The sequence below is a fragment of the Brassica oleracea genome, chromosome C3, assembly GCF_000695525.1.
Source record: "Brassica oleracea var. oleracea cultivar TO1000 chromosome C3, BOL, whole genome shotgun sequence".
In the NCBI taxonomy this organism is placed as follows: domain Eukaryota; kingdom Viridiplantae; phylum Streptophyta; class Magnoliopsida; order Brassicales; family Brassicaceae; genus Brassica; species Brassica oleracea.
The window spans coordinates 19,844,791-19,866,302 of NC_027750.1; the positions used below are offsets into that span (position 1 = coordinate 19,844,791).

The 21,512-nt window shown below is 32.7% G+C and overlaps 2 protein-coding genes across 2 annotated transcripts; both read right to left on the reverse strand.

Moving 5' to 3' along the window:
• Positions 1-293: 293 nt before the first annotated feature.
• On the reverse strand, positions 294-7,270 carry LOC106330062 (cysteine-rich receptor-like protein kinase 37). The gene is made up of 7 exons (XM_013768621.1): positions 7,168-7,270; positions 2,006-2,959; positions 1,585-1,709; positions 1,302-1,512; positions 971-1,208; positions 733-895; positions 294-654 (listed from the first exon to the last, which is right to left on the reverse strand). Exons 1-7 carry the CDS (start codon positions 7,268-7,270, stop codon positions 394-396), a joined length of 2,055 nt encoding a protein of 684 aa, XP_013624075.1. The 3' UTR covers positions 294-393.
• Positions 7,271-14,108: 6,838 nt separating this feature from the next.
• LOC106332991 (cysteine-rich receptor-like protein kinase 38) lies at positions 14,109-16,996 on the reverse strand. Its single transcript, XM_013771469.1, has 7 exons — positions 16,105-16,996; positions 15,911-16,018; positions 15,709-15,842; positions 15,433-15,643; positions 15,115-15,352; positions 14,598-14,739; positions 14,109-14,506 (listed from the first exon to the last, which is right to left on the reverse strand). Exons 1-7 carry the CDS (start codon positions 16,928-16,930, stop codon positions 14,195-14,197), a joined length of 1,971 nt encoding a protein of 656 aa, XP_013626923.1. The 5' UTR covers positions 16,931-16,996; the 3' UTR covers positions 14,109-14,194.
• Between the last annotated feature and the right edge of the window lie 4,516 nt (positions 16,997-21,512).

Sequence of the window (21,512 nt, forward strand, 5' to 3'; positions counted from 1 at the left end):
GAAAATGATTAAATATTTTCTTTTTTGTAATATCCATCAATTTTCAGTCTTGTTTCACAATTTTTTTAATTCTTATTCGTTTTAAGTTAGTCGAATTTTCAGGTTTTAGATGTTCATGAAACAATAAACAATTTAGCAAACGGAATGGCATCCGAAAAACAAAGTTTCACATAAGTTCATTTTTATGGATATGCAATGGTTTGAATGCCAAGAAGTGGATAGCAACCATTGCAATGGAGAAATAATTACGTAAGAATTTGACGTTAAGAAAATAATAATACAATACAAGCCTCTCTCACTAATCTTTATAAAGATAATTTGTGTGCAGTACACGGCATCTCTTTACTTGCATAAAGCAAGCCAAAGAAGTATACAAACATGCTTGATGGTTCACTAGCCATGCAGCGATGATGATGGTGACAGTGGTGCCGTATGAAAGGTAACAGGTGTGGGCACAGGCATGGTTATAGCAGCATGACTTTCAAGCCATATGAGAATTGAATTAATGGTAGGCCTTTTGGAAACATCATCTTGAACACACAATAAACCTATGTGAATGAGCTTCATTACTTGGTCTACGGGGATGTTGTTACTCGGCGCAGCCAAAGGATCGATGATCTCTGCATATTTTCCCTCACTCCATTTCTTCAATACCTGTAAAGATTTTTTTGAACATTTCAATATCTTTAGGAAGAAAAGAAGAATGATGATCAAAATATGTGAAAATCTTACAAAATCTAGAAGCCCTTCTTGTTCTCCCTCTTCTTCTTCTTCTTCTTTCAAGTTTTTGTTTCTTTTGCCACTTATCATTTCTAGGAGCATAACACCAAAGCTATAAACATCAGATTTAGCTGAGAATTGTCCATATGTCGCGTATTCTGGAGCCATATATCCACTGCATTAACCAAGTCACATTAAATGGGAATGTTTATGGAATAATTTTAAGAAAGGAAAAACAGAGCATACTTACTAGGTTCCAACTACTTTGCTAGTCTGTCCACGAGTCTGGTCCATGTTGAAAAGCCTTGCCATCCCAAAGTCTGCAACTTTAGGGTTCATCTCAGCGTCTAAGAGAATATTGCTTGCCTTCAAATCCCGGTGAATAATCCTCAACTGGGAATCTTCATGGAGATAAAGAAGCCCTCTTGCAACTCCTTCTATAATTCTGTACCTCACTTCCCATGTAAGAAGAAAACGTTTGGCTTCATCTGTCGATATCAAAGAATTTTTACTTTTTTTAGATTTTGTTGTTTTCAAAAATTATTTTAACAAAATGGAATGGTCTAGTAAAGGAGGTTCACCAAATATGAAGTTGTCAAGGCTTGAATTGGGGACAAACTCGTAGACAAGAATCTCTTCATCTCCTTCATTACAAAACCCAAGGAGCTTAACAAGATTCCTATGTTGGAGTCTTGTCAAGAGTAAAACCTCATTCCTGAATTCTATATCTCCTTGCCCTGAACCTCTTGTTAATCTCTTTACCGCTATCTCTTGGCCGTTCGGTAACACCCCCTGAAAAGCATTGTAATTCTATATGATCACTGACCCATTTAAATATTTTTATAGGACTTAAAAGTTTATTACCTTGTAGACAGATCCAAATCCACCTTCACCAAGCTTCATTTCAGGAGAGAAGTCATGGGTTGCTGTTCGAAGCATTACAAAGTCAAACCGTAACATAGATTGACCATCATATGGATCATAAGACTCTGCACATCACCATGAGACATGTATAAGAAATCTATATAAATATTCTAACTGTCAATGGGAAATACCAATACATTCCCTTGAGATTTGGCTCATATGTTATCTTGAATCGAATCTCATCCTTGGCCTATTTGGACAAATCTTATTTGGGTTTGATAAAATGGGTTTTGATATCATATTTCATTATCTTAATTTAAACTTAAGCCAATCGACTCTTATATACCAGGCATGTTAGAACTTCTAATATAATACATGATCTAACAAAACTTAATATGTAGTGTTGTTTAAATAACTTTACCTTTGATTCCGGTGCGTGGCGTTTTTCTCTTCCAAGAACAGACTAAAGCAACAAATATAATAAGATTAATGATTGCAGGGACCACAATGATTGCAATATGTCTTCCTTCAAAATCTTTCTCGTCTCTCCCACAATCCAGAGCAGTCGGAGAAGCTTGACTCGGAGGAGCAAGAACCCTTGTAGCTTTATCAAAAGCTTTATAAAATTCAAAAAGATCCCACCGGAAATAACAGCTAGGCCGACCAACTCCACCTCCTAGTCTTCCCCAATACTCCCTTTGAAAGTCATTCACACACTCTCTAAGACATCTGTTGCAGTCATTTGGCGATAAATCTGGCGTGCATTGCATCAACGCGTAAACATCTGGAATCTCTGTGAGCTCTGTTCTTGTGGCGCTATAGTACTTGAGTACTGAGGAAGTGTCAGAGGTAGAAGCAGCCTCAAGCGTCCGATTAACCATAGCAATCCATTCTTGGCTGAAAAGGGTCATATTCTTGTATGATTCTATAACGTTCGGATTAGGGTTGATAGTGAATGGCGAAAGCTCTAGTTTGCCGAAAGTCGAGTGATTGGTGTAACGGAGATTGCATAAAACGTCATTGGCTTCTGCAGTGACCCACGAGAAAGTTTCCTTTTGGTGAGGACACTTGGATTTTGTGTCGTCAATGACATGCTTGAGGCATGTCTTACAAGCTTGGGCCTCGTAGCCTCTTCTGCATAAGGCGACAACGTGGACTCTATTGTTTCTGGATACGCTGCCAAGTGATGCGTTGTAGAAACCGTCGTTATTGACGACGTTAGAAGGAAGAGAAGATAAGAGGTTGTCTCGGTTGATGCCGTAGTTACTGGTGAAAAAGTCGCCGTAGCAAATGAAACTGGCGTGAACATATTTTAGGGTTTGAAAGAAGAGAATAAAAAACAAGAAGGAAGTAGTCATAACCCAACTCTTTCTCACTTACTCAAACCCAATAGGGTTGAGAAATGAATATGTATTTCATTATAGGCGACACACATGGCTAATTTATAAACATTTTGTGTGTGATTATCTTATATATATATATATTTTTTTTTTGTCATAAAGTTATACAGACTTATACTGACTTTGTAAACCAAACCGGGTTAAATAAAAATATTTGTTGTTGTTCTTAACAATATCTCAAAATATTTCTTCTCTATTATGTAGGTCCAATTTAATTTAACTTCCATATATAAATTTCAAATTTAGAAATAAAGCCATAAATTATGCTGGTAAGTTCCATATATTCACTAAAGCTAATAATATAAAATCTTTGTAACTGCTTTAATAATGATATAGTTTAATTTTAAACATAACTATTATTATGCATTGATATATATACAGTTATCGTTTATAAAATGAAAAATAAAAATTTATTTTATATTTTATATATATTTTTAATAATAATAAATCATGTTAAATTAAACTACTATATTTAACTAAATATGAAAATTATATTAAATTGATAAATTGATTTCATAAATATAAATATTTATGTTAAAAATATAATATGATGACAGAATAGCTTAATATTCGCAAACTATATAATACATGTATAAAATATGTACATATCTTAAAATTTTGTATATACAATAATATATTATCTAAAATGAATAAACATAAAAAATATTACTAAAAAAAATCCAGCTTTGAAAGACGGTGGGTCAGAATTTAGTATAAACTAAACACAAAATAATTTTCAGATATGTTGTTTCATGCATATATTAATTTTTTTCAGTAACTAAATACAAATACACTAAGATAAATATATAATAAGAACCGACAAATGCATGTGACGATTTTAAATAATTGATTAATTCTAGCATATAAACTATGAAGTTATTGTATTTGAATAGTTATATAAATATTTAAATATATGATTAACGTTAAAAATGTAAACCACAAATGATCTAAAATAAATATCTATGTATATAAATTGAAAAATAAATATCTGCGCAGTTACGCGGATCAAGATCTAGTTACTACTTAATAGTACTATACTAGGTAATAATCGGCGCAATGCATGGAGCGAGAAATATAATTTATCAATTTAAGTATAATACATATTTCTTAAATTTGAAAATAAAATTATTATTTATATATTTTAATATGGTATATAATTTAATTTAAACGATATTAATATATATATATATTAATATAAATATCTATTAAATGAAATTTCATAATCATGTGATTTTATGATCATTGTATCTTATTATAACAAAAATTAAGTCAATGACCATAAAATTTTTAATGTGAAACTTTAAAATTTAAAATTATATTATTTTTTAAAAAAAATTAAAATATTTTATATTCTAAAAATCTAAATTTTAATTATTTAATAGTTTAATTTATAGATTAAAAATTAATTTTATGGTTTGTTTAATAAAAAGTGTAATATATATTTAGATGGATCAACTTATTTTTTTTTAAATTCTAATAGTCATTTTTTTACTATTAGAATTTTTAAAGAAATAAGTTGGTCCATCTAAATATATATTATACTTTTTATTAAACTAACTATAAAATTAATTTTTAATCTTTAAATTAAATTATTAAATAATTAAAATTTAGATTTTTAGTATATAATATATTTTAAATTTTAGTGACGACCCATGGCAACATATGTTGTGATGCTTATCTTTTAATATAGAATGGTTGATGTGAGAAATTGGTACCAGTTGACGAAGAAGATGAGATTTGTACTTTGGCTACTTGTTTTATTTAATATCTAATCATATAAAAGTTTGATGTCTTCATTGGTTTTATAGTTTTTTATTTAATATAAACTGTGGAAATTTTGGATTTTGGTCTTAGTCTACTTTAGTGCTGAGAGTTCATCGTTAATTAAACTCTTAAAATATTATTAAAAAAAACTGCCATCACTACTAGTTTTTGTTTTCATTTGAATTTCACGGCCATGTGGACCTTGTAGTATTATGTGAAATACGTAAGTTATGAGTTAGAGATTTATTTTCAATTTTTTTATATATACAGTTTAGAACTGTCTTTGATTTATATATCTAGGAAATTGTTAGTTAGAGATTTATATTGAATTTCTTATGTATACAATTTAGAAAATTATGTATTCAGTTGGAAAGAAAACAATAAATGCTAAAAATAAAGAGTAGTTATATTTGTAGTGACATTTAGACGTAATTAAGTTACAGTTTTAAGGGTTAATTTTATATTTTTGTTTTTGTTTTAATAGTATAGATAAAAAAAACAAATCGCATATTTATATGACTATATAAAAATAAACTAAATGTGTACATAGATAATTGACAATATACAAACCAATTCATGATGGTCTACAGTCGTAGATGCAAGCCCAAAACGCCTGCTCTTTTGTTTTCTACAAGCAGGTTTTAAATATTTTGAAAAGATACAATAATGATATAATTGTTTTTTTAATAAAATATTGACATAAACTAAGAGTTCATTATAATAAATTAAGAGTTCATTTGTTCGTCTGACTTTCTTGTGGTGGTGGTTTAGACCACTATTTCTCACCTTAAGTTTCTGTTAATGTTTTTAGACCCGGAATCTGAAAGTGAACCAATCAAATCTACGATTGATATAGAAGGTTGTGAATAACTCCCGAAGAATACCATGTCAGTTGGTTCTTTCAATTTATTCCAGTTGTTGAAGAAAGATAGAAGGTATCAGGGATGCGATAAGAAAACAAATTTGCAAAATAGATTGGAATTGTATATAAAGAATTAAAGAACTGAAATATTCATTCTTGAACTTAGGGTTGAAGAAGCGTTGTATAACAGTAACTAAAGTTTGATCCATGTGACCGTACACTGAGTCGTGCTTATATTTCAAGTCCCATGTATATTGATAATTTGAGAGCCCCTTAATTCAAACAAATGTTTATATTTCAGGTCACAAAATTGATGATTTATGTGAGATTTTCATGTTTTATATCAATATATAGTGGGTTTTTTTTTCATTTTAGAGATATTTTTCATCAGAGTTTTGATTTTGATTTTTTCTTCTACTTGTTTAGTATTTATGTCTTCTTCTTCTTCTTTTTATTTTGTATTGGTTTTGTTATTTTGATTTTTACAGTATTTATTTTAGTGCAATGTAGTTGCATGTAGACCATTTATAGTAATTTTATTGCATAACTTAAAAATAAGAATAGAATATTTTAGAAGAAAAATGATATATGTATATTCTTAATCTCAAAAAATAGAATTGCTAAGAAACTCATATTCTGATACAAATATATTTACACCTAAAATATATATATTATATGTTAAGTTTCATTAAAAAGTTTGCTTATAAAGTTTGTCTTTGGCCTCTCAATTTTCCAAGTGTGATTTCTATATTACGTATGGCCGTGCCTAAGAGCATGCCAGAAAAATCATTACCGTAAGGCATAGAGGGGCACCGTGGAAATACATGCCACTCAGCCAAAGAAAGATGATAGCGAGTTGGCCAAAATGAGCACGACAATGACCGCACAGATATTTATTTTCACTTTTATAATTAAATTTTGTTTTGTAGAAATTTTATAATCTATACTACTAAAGTAAAATTTCTACTAGGATTTTGGCCTTGATTTTTGAAAATAATTAAAAGCTATGCCATTTCCATATTTAAAACTAACAGCATTAATTATTTATTTAACCAAAATACTATAAATTTGTTTTTCAGCATTTAAAACTTTAAAATCAAGATAAAGCCAACCAAATAAACGTCAGCCAATACAAAAATCTATGTGGTTTGCAATGATAAACAACGTATTTCAATATATGCATAATTCACTAACTACTTCCTAAACCTCATCAACAATATCACATAAAGCCATGCAAAAATATATCAGCCAATAAACACTAACGTACGTCTCTATAGTTTAGGCTTCATTGTATCTTTATATATAAAGTAATTTCTGTTTTCTCCGAATGCGCCACCTAGGAAAGTTGAGCTTTCTCGCGCTGCCATAGTGCCATGTGTCCCTATTAATGAAATCCGGCGTTTCATTTAACCGCACGTTGAGATGGACTTTCTTCGTTCATCACATGTTAGGCTTCTAAAAACAACCGCTAGAAAAGTTATAGATTAAGTTGTTTAATAGTTGGGCTTCCATAATTTCACAAACCTAAGCCCATAATGATTTCTCACGTCCACCGACCCTCTTTCCAAACGATTCTTTGGAAAGCGAAGACGCCGTTGTGACGAACGATGTGCTTCCCAGCGGCTCTGGAGATCCGCACCGTTACGTAAAACGCTTGCATTCAATCACCGCTATTAATGCTCCATTAACCTCCTCATAAACGCCACCGACCCACTACTACCACCACGTCTCAATCAATACACCACCTCCTTACGAATCTACTACTATAAATATGGGAGTTCCTTTCCCTGAGATTCATCGCTTTCTTCTTCTCAATCATCGTTGTTATTCGATTTCTTCTAATCATCTGGTCGGATTCAGTACTCTCGGTGTTCCCCCTACAAAGAGTCCGCTCTCCGTTGATTAGAGTGTTCTCTGTTTTTTCAGATTTGAGGCGTCAGTGATTCATGTTATACTTATTGAAGAAAGAGATTACAAATTAGTGCTGCACAAAAAAAAACTCACTGAGATGCTTATTGGATTATGCTCTGATTCTTTACCGGCGGAGAGATTGTATCACCAAGAAAAAAGGAGGTGATTTGGGCAAATATCGGCAATGACTAAGCTCTCAAAATGATTGCTGGTGAAGCTTACGGCTGAGCACGGTGCTCTCTGCATCAGTGGGAATTCATCTAATCAAAGGCCACTTGATTGATGTTGATGCCATGATCTTCCACGTGTTATAATGGTTATGACTTATGAGTATGGATATGGGCTTCAGATTAATTATGGCATTTAGTTTGTCGCTAACATGCTCAATATTTTTTTTTTGTAAAAGTACATGTTCATTATCTTTACTTTAGAATTTAGATAAAACTGGTATGTAGAAGTTCTAAGTATAAGATACATGCATATATGATCATTAGTTCTCCAGAAATTGTTATTATTTAAAAAAATCCTGAATGAGCTTTACAAGTGGTTTCAAACACACATTAAATGGGTCAAAATCAAAACACTTGGTTATTATTTTTGGGTGAGACAAACGTGTTTGAGATAATTTCTTCTAAAAAAGAATTAAAAAATTAATAAAACCCTCAACTTATTTATTTTTGAAGAAAAATCCTGAATTTATTCCATAGATTATAAATATGGTTAATTTTCAAAGATCAATGTTGGAAATGTCATGCAATCATTATTGATTTTATCCAAAGCCGCTCTGGATCCCTAGGTCTACAAGAACATATGTATCTATTCGTTACAGACCATCCATGAGGACCATTAATCAGCTACATCTTACAATACTAAAAGTTTTTTAACTAGAGCTCTCGGCCTATCCACCTCAGCAAAAAATTCACAACCTATCAAATTGCCATGTCAAATAACAACCTATCAAATTGACAAATAACAAAAAAAATTCTTTTTATTTTGCGATCTCTCTTTTCGTTTTCTTCCTCAAATCAATTTTTCCCTTTAATATTCATCTTCTCAACTTCTTCCCTGTAAATCCTCCGTAGCTGTTTCTCCCACATTTACTTCCATTAGTTAATTTACCAAGCGTTATGACACTTTTAGCTTTTCCGATTTATTAATGATTGATTTATATATAAAATTGAACAATGACCAAATTAGATTCTCACTTTCTCTCACTATTAGATTTCTAGATTATGATCTTATTGGTTTCAAACCCCAAAATCAATGCGTGGAGGGATTCAGATTTGATATCCTCATGTAATTTTAAGTAAGTTCTCTCATATTGTATCTTTTCGCATGAACATTGTAATTGAGTTGTTTGTGTGTATGTCTTTTTTGTAGATTGTGGATCACTGGATCAACATGGGTTTGCAAGGGAAAAAATCTGGGTAATCGATGACAATTTACCTCCATGAGTTCATAAAATCATCATTAGTTGATCTTCATCTCAAACCATCAGAAGAGGACTTAAAGCAATGGTTTGACAGGTAAAAGTAAAACCATCATCATCCTTTTATGTTCTTTATCTTTATAGATTCTGAATTTTATGTGTGTGTTTCTTTTTTGAGTTCTGGGTTTCACTTGCTATAGATGGCCACTCAACATTGATTTCTTTAGAAACATCAATGGCAAACCCTTCAGATTCTTATTTGCATATCATACTTACCTCGCTGTCTCAGATATAAGGTAATTTGTACTCTTTATAAAATATATATCATCAGCAAAATATTCTGTGTTTGATGAATCATTCAACGATTGAAGGGTTAGAAACATTTGAGCACTTGGAGAACCTCAGCAAAAAGGAGCTTTTAACAGAACAAGGCGACATCAATAACCTTTAAATCTGAGGTATGGATGTAATCATTGATAGTGACAAACAAGTATCGTTGGTTAACGCATATCAGAATGTTATTTTTATTTCAGATGGACCGGACTTACCTTGGAGATATCCCAAAATGGTAGCAGTTCTTGATAATGAACGGAAAAGAACACATGTTATTGGAAAAGAATGACTTCTAAACACGGTAAAGAATCATAGAAATTTTTTTTTTTTGTTATTACTAGCTCTTCACACGATATGGTTTTCATTAATTATGATAGTGATGATGCAGTTGCATGTAAACCATGGGAAAGGTGAAATTTAGGGGACGATGAGTACAAAAGCATACTTTGTGTGGATGGTTATTACTTTGAAGCCATGAGAAGATTTGACAACAGAGCAGTATGCTTTTAATCGCTGTTAAGATCAGTCTCTGCTTTGATCAACTTGAACAACAGAGCAAAGGATTCTGATTCTGTCTGTTTTGGAATCCCATCCTAAAAAAAATCATCCACTACAGAGATCATGCAGAGGAATAAGCTTGATAATTTATTTCACTAAAATCTTATTGCAGGTGCTGGCTTTTTCTTACCAGTCTTACAAGAAAGGCCCAGTTCCAAGAAGTTGAGCTGGAAAAACAGCCAAGCAGCTCAAAGAGGCGTTTACAATCTCTAGCGAAGAAACGAACAGATGTGCGGCAACAAAAAAAAAGGTTATCATATCTCTTACCGCATAAGTAATTTCAAAGATCAAAATTAGTAATATGCTTTATACAAGTACGAGTGATTTCTTATGACTCCGTTATCAGCATCACTGAAATTATGTAGGTGAAATACATGGCTGAAATATTACCTGTTCGATCAGCTCGAACTGTGAAGTCTCCTCGGTCCCTTGATTCATTTGGTTCAGTCCAGGCCGCGTTGACCTTTATAATCTTAAACCAACCAAATGGGAACGCAGGCAAAATGGTGTAAATACCACAATGTTTTCTAATTGGACCATTACACATGTACTTGGAAATGGAGAAGCATCGACTGAAGCACATAACAAGAATGAATGGGTTGAGAAAGATGCGCCTGACGTCTACATCATTCTTACAGCCTTAGCCAGTGGTGTTACCGACCTCAAACGTGTCCGTTTCAGGTACAATCATATTTTATTTCCCCTAGAAAAACATCAGTTGTAGTTTTGCTGACTCTTCTATTTTATGACAGCCGAAAAGTGAGAAACAAACGTAATAGTGGTGGCCAGATAACAGAGGAAGAGTCTACGAACAATACAATATACGAATGGTCGACAAAACCAGTACGGAAATGCCTCACTGAATAGATTTCAAGAAAAAAGACAAAAATAGCCCCTTTTTATTTTGAAAATTTTAATATTTATTTTTTATTTCTTAAAATTTGAAACTCTATCCCCAAAACCCTACCCCTTACTTCCAAACCCTAAGTCTAGATTAGTTAACCCTAGGGTACATATATACCCTTTTTGTAAATTAATAACTATATAAATTAATAAAATACCAAAATACCAATATTATTAATTTATAGAATTTTTACTGTATATATATATCTGAAGTTGGTTTTTATCCTTTTTATTAGATCAAATAAGCAAGCAATGTACCAAAAATTGAACCATAAGCACATTTCTTAAAAACAACCAATTTTTTAGTTAATTATCTATACATAATTAAAAGTCAGCCCGGTATATTTCGGATAGCAGGTAAAACAATGTTAATAAACATATTTTAATGTTCATATAATCTGTATGCGGTAGTTTGGCACTTTTTAAGAAACTATATTTCTGAATGCCTAAATAGATCTTTTGAAAGTTATTTTAGAAAATTCGTTTTGTTTAGATCCAATTTTTAAAATACTATTTTTTAAAATGTAAAGTTGCTTGGAAGACAATGCATATTATAATATTTCAACTCTTTTTCGTCGCACATACTTAAGAAAAATATTTTTATAAGTTTAAGAAAATAAATATTCTAAAATGTATAAAATTTACTTAAAACATAAATTCAAAAGACAAAATCCGCGCGTAGCGCGGTGAAAATATCTAGTTGATCTAATGACGAGATGCCTTTCCACTCGGAAAGCAGAAGCTCAGTATGTGAAAAAAAATACAAGAATATTACCAGAAAAATAGTGTCGACTTAGGGATGCATCACTTTCAAACATCAACACAAAGTTTTTATATCAATGCCATTTGTCTATACGATATTCTCATGTTATGTAGGGAAACGTTAGCAGTCCGGAGAATCTACTTGAACAAGACTGAATGGATGTAAAATAAGACAATGAGAGATTAAAGTTGGAAGGCCATCAAAAAAATCATTACACAAAATAAACGTGAGCGCTCCAATGTAATTAGATAGATTTTAAAATATTAATGAATAAGTTATTTCTTTTTCATGTGTAAAGCATTAATTTTAAGAAAATATATCTTTAAAAATAAAAATAATTTAATTCATGAAACAAACATATAAATGAAATAGAAAATAACTTTAGTTCACTTATTATTTATAACTCTACTGAATCCAATTGACTGTAATTTTTAATCCATAGACTAAAACAAAAAATGAAATAAAGTAAATAGTTTTAATTTTAAATTATATAATAGTTAGATAAATATTTAATCTCCAAAATAAATAGTAAAATAAAGTTAAAATTGTTGTGAAAATATTATGAAAGTTATGATATTCTACTCAAATAAATTAAATATTTTAAAGTGATGACAAAAAAAAAATTAAATATTTTAAAGTATATCATTATTTGTTTGTATGTAATACCATTTTCTATAATGATTTTAAATGCTTCATAAATTTATATAAAATAGTTTCTATTATAACTTCCCGCCCGTAGAGCGGGCCGACCCTAGTAATTAATATTTTTGAAAAGCTTGGTGCTACGATATAAAAACAAGGAAATTACCAAAAATGACTTAAAACTTCATTTTGCATATAAAGTGTATCACAAATTCAATTAAATAGAAAAGTAACCCAAAAGGCTAATGAAATTACAACAACCTCTTTATGACCAAACAAAAAACATATATTGAGTTTTACCATTATAACCGCGTGAGAAAACTTACAAAATGAGTACACTTTCGGAATGGTTTTCTTCAAAATTTTGATTCTTAGATATGTGAATAGAGTTTGCCGGTGATTTTTTTCAAAATTTAGATTTTTAGATATGTATATGAAGTGAAACTAACTTTTACAGATGTCCATATTTTTAAATTGACACTTATGTAATTTATCAAATTCATAAAAGAAGTTAAAAAGAAAGATTCATAAAAGAAGTTAAAAAGAAAGAAAACTCATATCAATGAAACAGAAATGAAAACGAAAACGAAAGAAATTTTTTATAGAGGTAGAAAATGAAATCACTTATGGATAGTCAATAGTAAACAAATCGAGTGCAGAAAACATAATTTTTTTCGTCAATTAACAATCGATGTTGACTATCTGGTTTTGGTGATTCGTGCTAGCCACAAAACTTTTTTTTGTGCATATGAAATCTTAAAAATAATTAAAATGAGCTGTAAACGTTAACTCTTCAACAACGATGATACAAATACATTTAAGAGACCATCATTTTTATTTGTCATTTTACAATCGATAAAAATTGTAGTGTTGCAAAATGTTAAAACTATTTAATGAGCAAACATGATTACAAAAAAAAACTCTCCCCGCACATCTGCATAGGTTATAATCTAGTTTTAATGTATTTACAAAATCCATATAAGTTTAAGAAAATGACAAGTTAATATTGGCAAGGAAGAAGAGTTACGTGGAGGAAGTCTGGTCAGAAAAGAGACAAATGACCGATTATATTTTGTGTATAGTATTGATGTGCATTAAAGTTTATAGTATTATTATGTGCAATACGTAAATTAGATAATTATACTGAAATCATTGTTCAATTTATTTAAGAAATTATGAGTTGGAAACTTATATTGAATTTTTATGTATTCAATTTAGAAAATTATGTATTCAATTGGAAAGAAAACAATAAATGCTAAAATAAAAAGTAGTTATTATTTCAGTGATATTTATACGTAATTAAAGTTTAAAGGTTAATTTATATTTGTACTTTTGTGTCAATAGCATAGATACTTCATCCCCCCCTTTTTTTTTCTTTTGTCAGTGATATTTCTTTTTCTTTTTTTTTTTGAACTGAGATATCAGTGATATTTCTTTTATTGATATATAAACAAGACGAGAAAATTCAGAGCACACTTTGAAAACATAAGGTCGTTGGATTTTAATTTTGTCCACTGTTACATAATATAATAATGTACAAACCAATCATGACTCATGATGGGCTAACGGTTGAAGGATTCATGGTAGGGTCGAAGGACTAACCAAGAAAGTCCCTCAACTTTCTTTACAGTTTCTTTTGGCAAGTTGTTTGTTTTTATCTTCTTTTACAAACAAGTGCCAACAACTGTTTTTTTTTTTGCTAAAATTTCGTATCAATCTTAGATAGGATTTTATATTTTGTTTATTTTCTCAGTATTATTTAGTTAAATAATTTAAATTTAATAAACTCCAACATAAAGGAAAGGGATTAGCAAAAAAAAAAAACATATAAGTAAAGGATAAGTGTTTCAAATATACGACACTAATTTGGAAAATTAAAAAAATAAATACCATCACCAAACTATACGACACTAATTTGATTGATTACTGATCATGAACAACGAGAGTATTTCCAAAGAAAGAAGACTTTTCAAGATTGTTTCTTGTAATGTAATTCAAGAATTAATGCACACTTAGATGTATGAGTTTACAGAGAGGTCTTCAATTCAACGAGGACTTAACTCGGTGATTGATAACTTGTTCAATGAAAGAGTACCTGCTTCACCTTTGGCTTGATCCATTGCATCGATTTTATGCAACTCGGTCGTGGTGAAAGCAGCAGTGGTAGGTAAAGGAATCACGATAGTGTCACTACCAAGCCACTGAATAACCAAACTCATTGTCGGTCTCTTTGCAACGTTCTCTTGAACACACAGCAAACCAATATGGATGAATCTCAGGATTTCATTTGTTGGAGTCCTACTCAAGACAGGATCTATGATACTGGCAGCCTCGCCGGCCACCCAACACTTCCAGGCCTAGTACATTATCATAAATCTATAATCAATCAACTTCTGAGACTCATTTGTGTGTTCAATTAAGCAATAAGAGTGACAACTATATGCTTACGTATGCGGGGAGCCCCATGGCTTCGAAGTAGTTATTGTTACTTTGACCGGTTATCATCTCCAAAAGCACAACCCCGAAACTGTAGACGTCTGTTTTGGCTGAAAGTCTTCCGTTCTTAATGTACTCAGGAGCCATATAGCCACTGCAATCATACAGCTGTAACGTGAGGGGTGATCTAATCCAACAATCTCTGACATAAAGTGACATTAATGATAATCCTAAATTCCTAATATCAAGAATCTCTCAAATTTATATTTATAAAATAACATCATCCGTGAGTATCTATGTAAGAAATAGATAGCATCCAAGTCTAATATAAATAATACTTATTGAGTTAAGAAAATTGATCAAATTCTAACTTCATGTTTAGTCTAATTTTTGAAAAAAAATTCAAGTTCTCCAAATTCTCCTTTTAATACATTTTCCTTATTGTTTATATTTAATAGTTTATATTATTGATTTCAGTCGGTTTTATTTGGCAATTTTCAATCATAATTGTTCGCGGTCCTATACTTACAAGGTTCCAACGCGCCTCCTTGTCACTCCTCGAGTCTGGTCCATGTTAAATAACCTCGCCATCCCAAAGTCCGAAACTTTAGGGTTCATCTCAGCATCTAGAAGAACATTGCTCGCCTTCAAGTCTCGGTGGATAATCCTCAGCTGAGAATCTTCGTGTAGATAAAGAAGACCTCGAGCAACGCCTTCTATGATTTTGTACCTCACATTCCATGTTAGTAGCACACGCTTCTCTTCATCTACAGATTTCCAAAGAATCATCGATACTAAAACTTTATAGTTCCAAAAAGTGCAGCATCTCCTAGGGAAAAAGGCTTACTGAAAATGAAGTGATCAAGACTTGAATTAGGGACATGCTCGTAGATAAGAATATCTTCTTCTCCTTCACTACAAAAACCTAAAAGCTTAACTAGATTCCTATGTTGGAGTCTTGTCAAGAGTGAGACCTCATTCCTGAACTCAATCTCTCCTTGCCCTGAGCCTCTTGTTAATCTCTTTACAGCTATTTCTTGCCCACTCGGTAATATCCCCTAAAAATAATTCTCAAGATGAGATCTTTGACCCATATAATGATTTTATACAAGTTTTTTTTTACCTTGTAGACAGATCCAAATCCACCTTGGCCAATCTTAGTTTCAGGGGAGAAGTCACCGGTTGCGAGTAGGACCATGCTAAGATCGAACCTCAGCATAAACTGACTATCGGAAATACAGTCCTCCCCTGTCCAGACTAACCAAAAGAAACTTATGAGCAAACATATACATTGTAAAAGCTAACTGAAAATAATGAGAGCGTACCACTGGTTTCCTCTTTTGATTTTTTTATCTGACGATAAGCTCTTATCAGACCAAGAAGCACAAAAAGATTAATGACTGTAGGAACCACAACTATCGCAATAATTTTTCCTGCAAAAATTAATCTTCTTTAATGTATATGAATCTCAAATAATTATATAGGCGGCAATTAACATAACTCCTAAAAAATTTCAAACCTTTCAAGCTAGTAACAGATATTGCATGTGCTTGTGGAATCAAAGGTCCAGGAGGGGCAGGAACTCTTGTTATATTAGCAAAAGCACCGTAAAAAGGGTAAAGATCCCACCGGAAAAGACAGCTCGGTCGACCAACTGTACCTCCTTGTTTTCCCCAAGACACATCTCTAAAATAGGTAACGCACTCTTCCAGACAACTCTTACACTCGCCTGATGTTATGTCCGGTGTGCATTGCATCATCATGTAAACATTTGGAAACTCGACAAACTCTGCATTGGCTACTCCATAATACTTGAGAACCGATGCAGAAGTGTTGACGGTTGCAGCCTCAAGTGTTCGGTTAACGGTTGCTTCCCATTCTTGGCGGAATAGGGTCATGTTCTTGGCGGATGAGCCGATATTGAGAGGACTTTCGTCAAGCGTAGCTGGTCCAAGATCGAGTTTCTGAAAAGTTGAGTGGTTTGTTGTACGTACAAGACAAGATACGTGGTCCGCATCGTCACCGTTCCAATTGAACGATTCAACGCCATTAGAACAGATATTTTTTATCAGTTGAATCGCTTTTTCCACGCAGTTGATACAAGCTTGCCGCTCGTATCCTCTTCGGCATAAGGCAACGGCGTGAACGCTATTGAGTGAGGCGTTGTAGAATCCACGGTTGGTGATGACTTGAGAAGCAAGAGAGGAGAAGACAGAGTTGCGGTTTTGGCCATAGCTACTGTTGGCGAGTAAGGTGCCATTTATACAGAGGAAGCCAGCTTTAACTCCGTTGAGAGTTTCAAAAAGAAGGGAAATAAAGAGGAAAATCGTAGCAATTTTTTTCATTATAATTGTTATGAAATGAGAGATTTGGTTTTGGTCGAGGATTCATCTACTAGCGCGTCCCAGCTTACTTCCTCCACAGAATGAATCCAAGAATATATCTCATTGACCAATTCAATGACCATTCAAGTCATCCTCATGTTCATATATAGAGTCTTCGTTAAGGCGTTAACGTACCAGCGCCGAGTTGAAATATTTATTCGTTGTTACCCTTTCAATACGGCCACTGTGTCAACTTTCTTTTCTGCTTTACATATAATAAAAGTTGGAATAATTAGAATTCGTGGCCGACTCTTGCTTCTTAGTTCTTAACCTCGAAAGAGGCCCAATATCTAGGGGCCCTAAGCATATAAATTATTGTTGCAAGTAGTAGCAGATGTCTTCACTACTTGGATGACGGTCCAACTTGAGAGGCTGTTAGAAGATATATCTGCGGGTTTATTTATATACTAACTTGAGGCGCACGATAAAAATGTTTAATTAAATTCTACTCAACATGAGTGAGTAAAAGTTAACCATAATTTTGGAGTACCCTTCCCTCAAGAATAAATCAAATTAAGACAAAATAATATATTTATAAGGGTCGCATAAATATTATCATCCTCAACACAATTGTATAAAACAATATGAATTTCAATACGTTAAATAAGAACAAACATATTAAAATAATATAATTAAGAAACTACATATGGTACTCACACTGGTATCAACCAACACAATTTCAATAGTCTCTCCACCTTATGGGGGGATTTATCGCTAAAATAAAACTCTGCGTAAACGATATATGTCCATAAATAACGGAACAATAGACGGAGGATAACAAAATCTAACGGAATAGAACTTGAGGGGTTAAATTATAAGATAACAAGTTGAGATTTTTTTACGAAAAATCTTTAATTGAAGGAATTTATCACTAAAAAGCTTTACATTTATGTTATTATTACTTTTATGTCATAAGCAAAATATAATATACACGCTATATTAATTGGGCTGTCCTATAGAATTCAATGACAAAACAAAGGTTACTTGAGAGTGCTTAATAGAGTGACACGTCAGTTGTTTTTTTTTGTAATTACTTACAAAACAAAGGTTACTCTTATTTTAGTGTTCCTTTATTAATATATATATAAAGGATGTGGATTTATGTATATATCTATAATCATAACCAAGTCGCCTTGTCTTAATGGTAAAAGGATTCCAGCTGAAGCTTTCGTCCTTGATTCGATTAGCATTGGCCACTATGTAGCCTCCTTACCGATGGAATTTAATATACCCAGATGCAAAGTTTCGTGAGATTAGTTTTGTGCCTAAAAAACTTTTGGGATCCTCACGATTATTAAATATATATATCTATTATCATATCTAATTTTTTTTTTCAATTAAAATAGTATATTAATCATTTCAAATCGAGCTTGGTTTACTGATTAAAATGATCGGATAAAATAAAACCGAGATTAAACTAAATCGAAATCTGAATTTACCCAGTTTCGAAAAAAACCCTATAATCCAAACCAGGGCAACAATCATCCTCAAATCACCCCAGCCGACAAGCCTAGAACCTCTTGTTTTAAATCACTAGAATAATAATTATGAAAGCCGACGGCAAAAGACCTTGCAAAGTTGTCGGAATCGACGTAATCCGAAGTATTACCGACGACGAATACTTAGTCGGAGTTTGAGTATCAGAAAATATACTCAAATATAACATTCATCATCAATTTGTTGAAAAATTACTGAGAATAAATTTTCTCTTATATCTAACTCTAAACCTAAAAATTTATAAATTATAGCTAAATATATAGGTGTCCCCCGGTCGTCCACGTCCATATTTAAATTTGCTTAATATGGATAAACCTGTTTTTCCCATGGGTTATAAATGGATAAAAACCATTTAAAAAGTGATTTTATTGGGATTGGGCTTTATGGAAATAAGGTGTCCAATTATTAAAAACCTAGGGTTACATAATCAAAATCAATTTGGGAAAAAGTTCATTTCATCATCTCGAGTCGCTCTCTCGACTCTCCCCAAGGCGATTCTCTCGAAGTCACGATCTCCAGCCTTCGTCCGTCGCTGTCACTCTCCATCTCGTTGCCGTCACTCTCTGTCGCGGACCTTCTCCATCCGTCTCTAACTGTCTCGTCTCCGTCTCGTCCGTCTCCAACCGTCTCGTTGTTCTCCGTCTCTCTTCGTTCGTCAAGTTTGATGGATTTCATGTTTTGTGTGTTTGCTTGATCTGGTTTGATGGGTTTCGGATTCAATACTCCATATATGTTTTTGATTCAGATTATCTCGGATCTCATCGTCGATTCAACTTATAAAATGAGTTTTTGATTCAACTTATAAAATGGGTTTCTTGTTTGTGATGTGAGATGGGTTTTGCTATTTATGTTGATACAGTTTGTTGGAAGAGCTAGATCGTTTTTGTTTCTGATATTTACACTAGCAGTACTGATATGGTTTACTGAGCTTTCATGGTGTCTGTTTAGATTGTAACTTCTTAGTTCAGTTCATTTCATGGTTTCATGGTCTCTGTTTAGATTCTTTCAAAGAGATCAACCTTGAGAGGTCATATAATCTTTTGTTTATGAAACTTCACTTTATTAGTGTCTTTGTTTATGTTCAAAGAGATCAACCTCTCACTGGTGTTTGTGTTTTGGGTTTTACTTGATTAGTGTCTTTGTTTATGCTCATTGCTTGTTTACTTGATGAGTTTCTGAAATCGTTTTCTGTTTTCTTGTTTCTGGATGGACAATGAGGATACTATGAACCTAGAAGACACAGACTACATGAGTGGGGATGAGCTGATGGATCAAAACCCAGATGAAGATGAAGTAGTAGTAGTGGAGGATACTCTCATGAGCACATCTAAAAACCGCAGAAAAAGAGGAGGTAAATGCAGACATTCCAGATGTTGGAAGCACTTTAATATAATAGGAGAGAAGTATCCAGATGGTTCGAATGACATCCACTCATCCAGTGCAAATTCTGCAATCACACCTACAACTTTAACCTGCGTAGGAGTGGAACCTTAGGTCTTTTGCATCATATGAAGGTCTATAGTTTGAATCTTGTCCCTGGTACACCAGGAACTGGTAGGATGATAGATCAGCTTGTGTTTCATGAGATGATTGCAGTAGCCTTGATTGAGCATAACCTGCCATACTCATTTGTTGAGTATACAAGAGTAAGGGAAGCATTGGCATATGCGAATCCTACTATAGAATTCTGGTGCAGGAATACATGGTGGCGTTGGAATACATGGAAGCATTGGCATTTGCAGGCATTTTATGCCTTCTTCTCACAGAGTGCTGATGGTAGTGGAAAATCTGCATTAGATAAGTATCTTGATGAACCCGTTTTAGACATTGTGGCGAATCTGGATTTGGATGTTCTCTCCTATTAGAGAAACAATGCAAATAGGTTTAAGGAGCTCTCATCCATGGTGTGTGATGTTTTAAGCATACCTATCACCACAATTGCTTCAGAATCTTCCTTCAGCATTGGAAGCCGAGTGTTGAACAAGTATAGAAGTTCTCTTCTCTTCAAATGTTCGAGCACTGATTTGTGCAAGAAATTGGCTAAGTGGATTTGAGTCTTTAGACAGTAAGTTCTTTTCATCTTTATCTTTGAATTTAATTTGGTTATCTTTGCACTTGAAATTGATAATCGAATTTGCTTAGGTGATGAAGTGGATTTTGAACCTTTGGAGGAAGTTGGAGAAGAAGTTAAGGAAACTGGTCAAGTCTGAGTTCATGTGTAAGTTGCTGCTTTGGCTTTTCCTTGTTGTCTTATTGATGCTTTCCTAAGTCGTTCTTGTTTGCTTTGGTTTCTGTTAGTATTAACTTCAATGTACTTCCGAGAGTTTATCTCATCGACATGAGGGTAACTCATTGACTAGCTCCACTGGTAGACACCTTATATGCTTGTGCTACCTAGTTTAGATGGATAATTTCTATGAAATGCTTTCTTGAATCACTTTAGACTTCTCTTATTGGGCCGTGATTGAAGTTCTCGATCATTGTCTTGAATGATAACATGATCTGTAATTATTATGCATAGCTCATGTAGATCCTCTCTGTGTAGATGATTTGGTATTGGATATATCCTTTACTACCATAAATGTCGAAAATGCTTAGCAGTTTCTCTCTGTGAGCAGTATACTAATTATCTCACTTTGCTTAGGTGATTAGTATTGTGATGAATTGTTTTGTGGGTTTATGGGTTTCACTTGTTTTGTGGCTTTTGGATTTGTGATGAATTTATTGTGTTTAATGTGTTTGCTTAGGTGATGAATTGAACTTGGAATAAAATTGAGGAGAAGATGGAAGAGAAGATAACAAAGGAGCTTAGACTTATGCTTTTATATGAACCTTATGGGGAAAATCGCATTTTAAACCCTGAAGGTGACACATTCTAGCAGTTTAAACACTCAACCTTTTTCACTAGCACTTTAATACCTCAAACTAGAACTTTTGTCAAAACAAACCCCAAAGTCACATCCCGCGTTTTTCATCTCAACCCTACTTGACGGTACTGTTCACGGAATTTACCGGGCAAAATGCATGTTTTTTTTATTAAAAACAA

Excerpts from the sequence above, each read along its gene's own strand:
- LOC106330062 (XM_013768621.1), bottom strand. The coding sequence starts at position 7,270 with ATGCAAGCGTTTTACGTAACGGTGCGGATCTCCAGAGCCGCTGGGAAG. Across the intron at positions 1,710-2,005 it reads GCCACGCACCGGAATCAAAG|AGTCTTATGATCCATATGAT; the intron begins GTAAAGTTATTT and ends GGTGATGTGCAG. Across the intron at positions 896-970 it reads AGCAAAGTAGTTGGAACCTA|TGGATATATGGCTCCAGAAT; the intron begins GTAAGTATGCTC and ends TGGTTAATGCAG.
- LOC106332991 (XM_013771469.1), bottom strand. The coding sequence starts at position 16,930 with ATGAAAAAAATTGCTACGATTTTCCTCTTTATTTCCCTTCTTTTTGAA. Across the intron at positions 15,644-15,708 it reads GATTTGGATCTGTCTACAAG|GGGATATTACCGAGTGGGCA; the intron begins GTAAAAAAAAAC and ends AATTATTTTTAG. Across the intron at positions 14,740-15,114 it reads AGGAGGCGCGTTGGAACCTT|TGGCTATATGGCTCCTGAGT; the intron begins GTAAGTATAGGA and ends GTATGATTGCAG.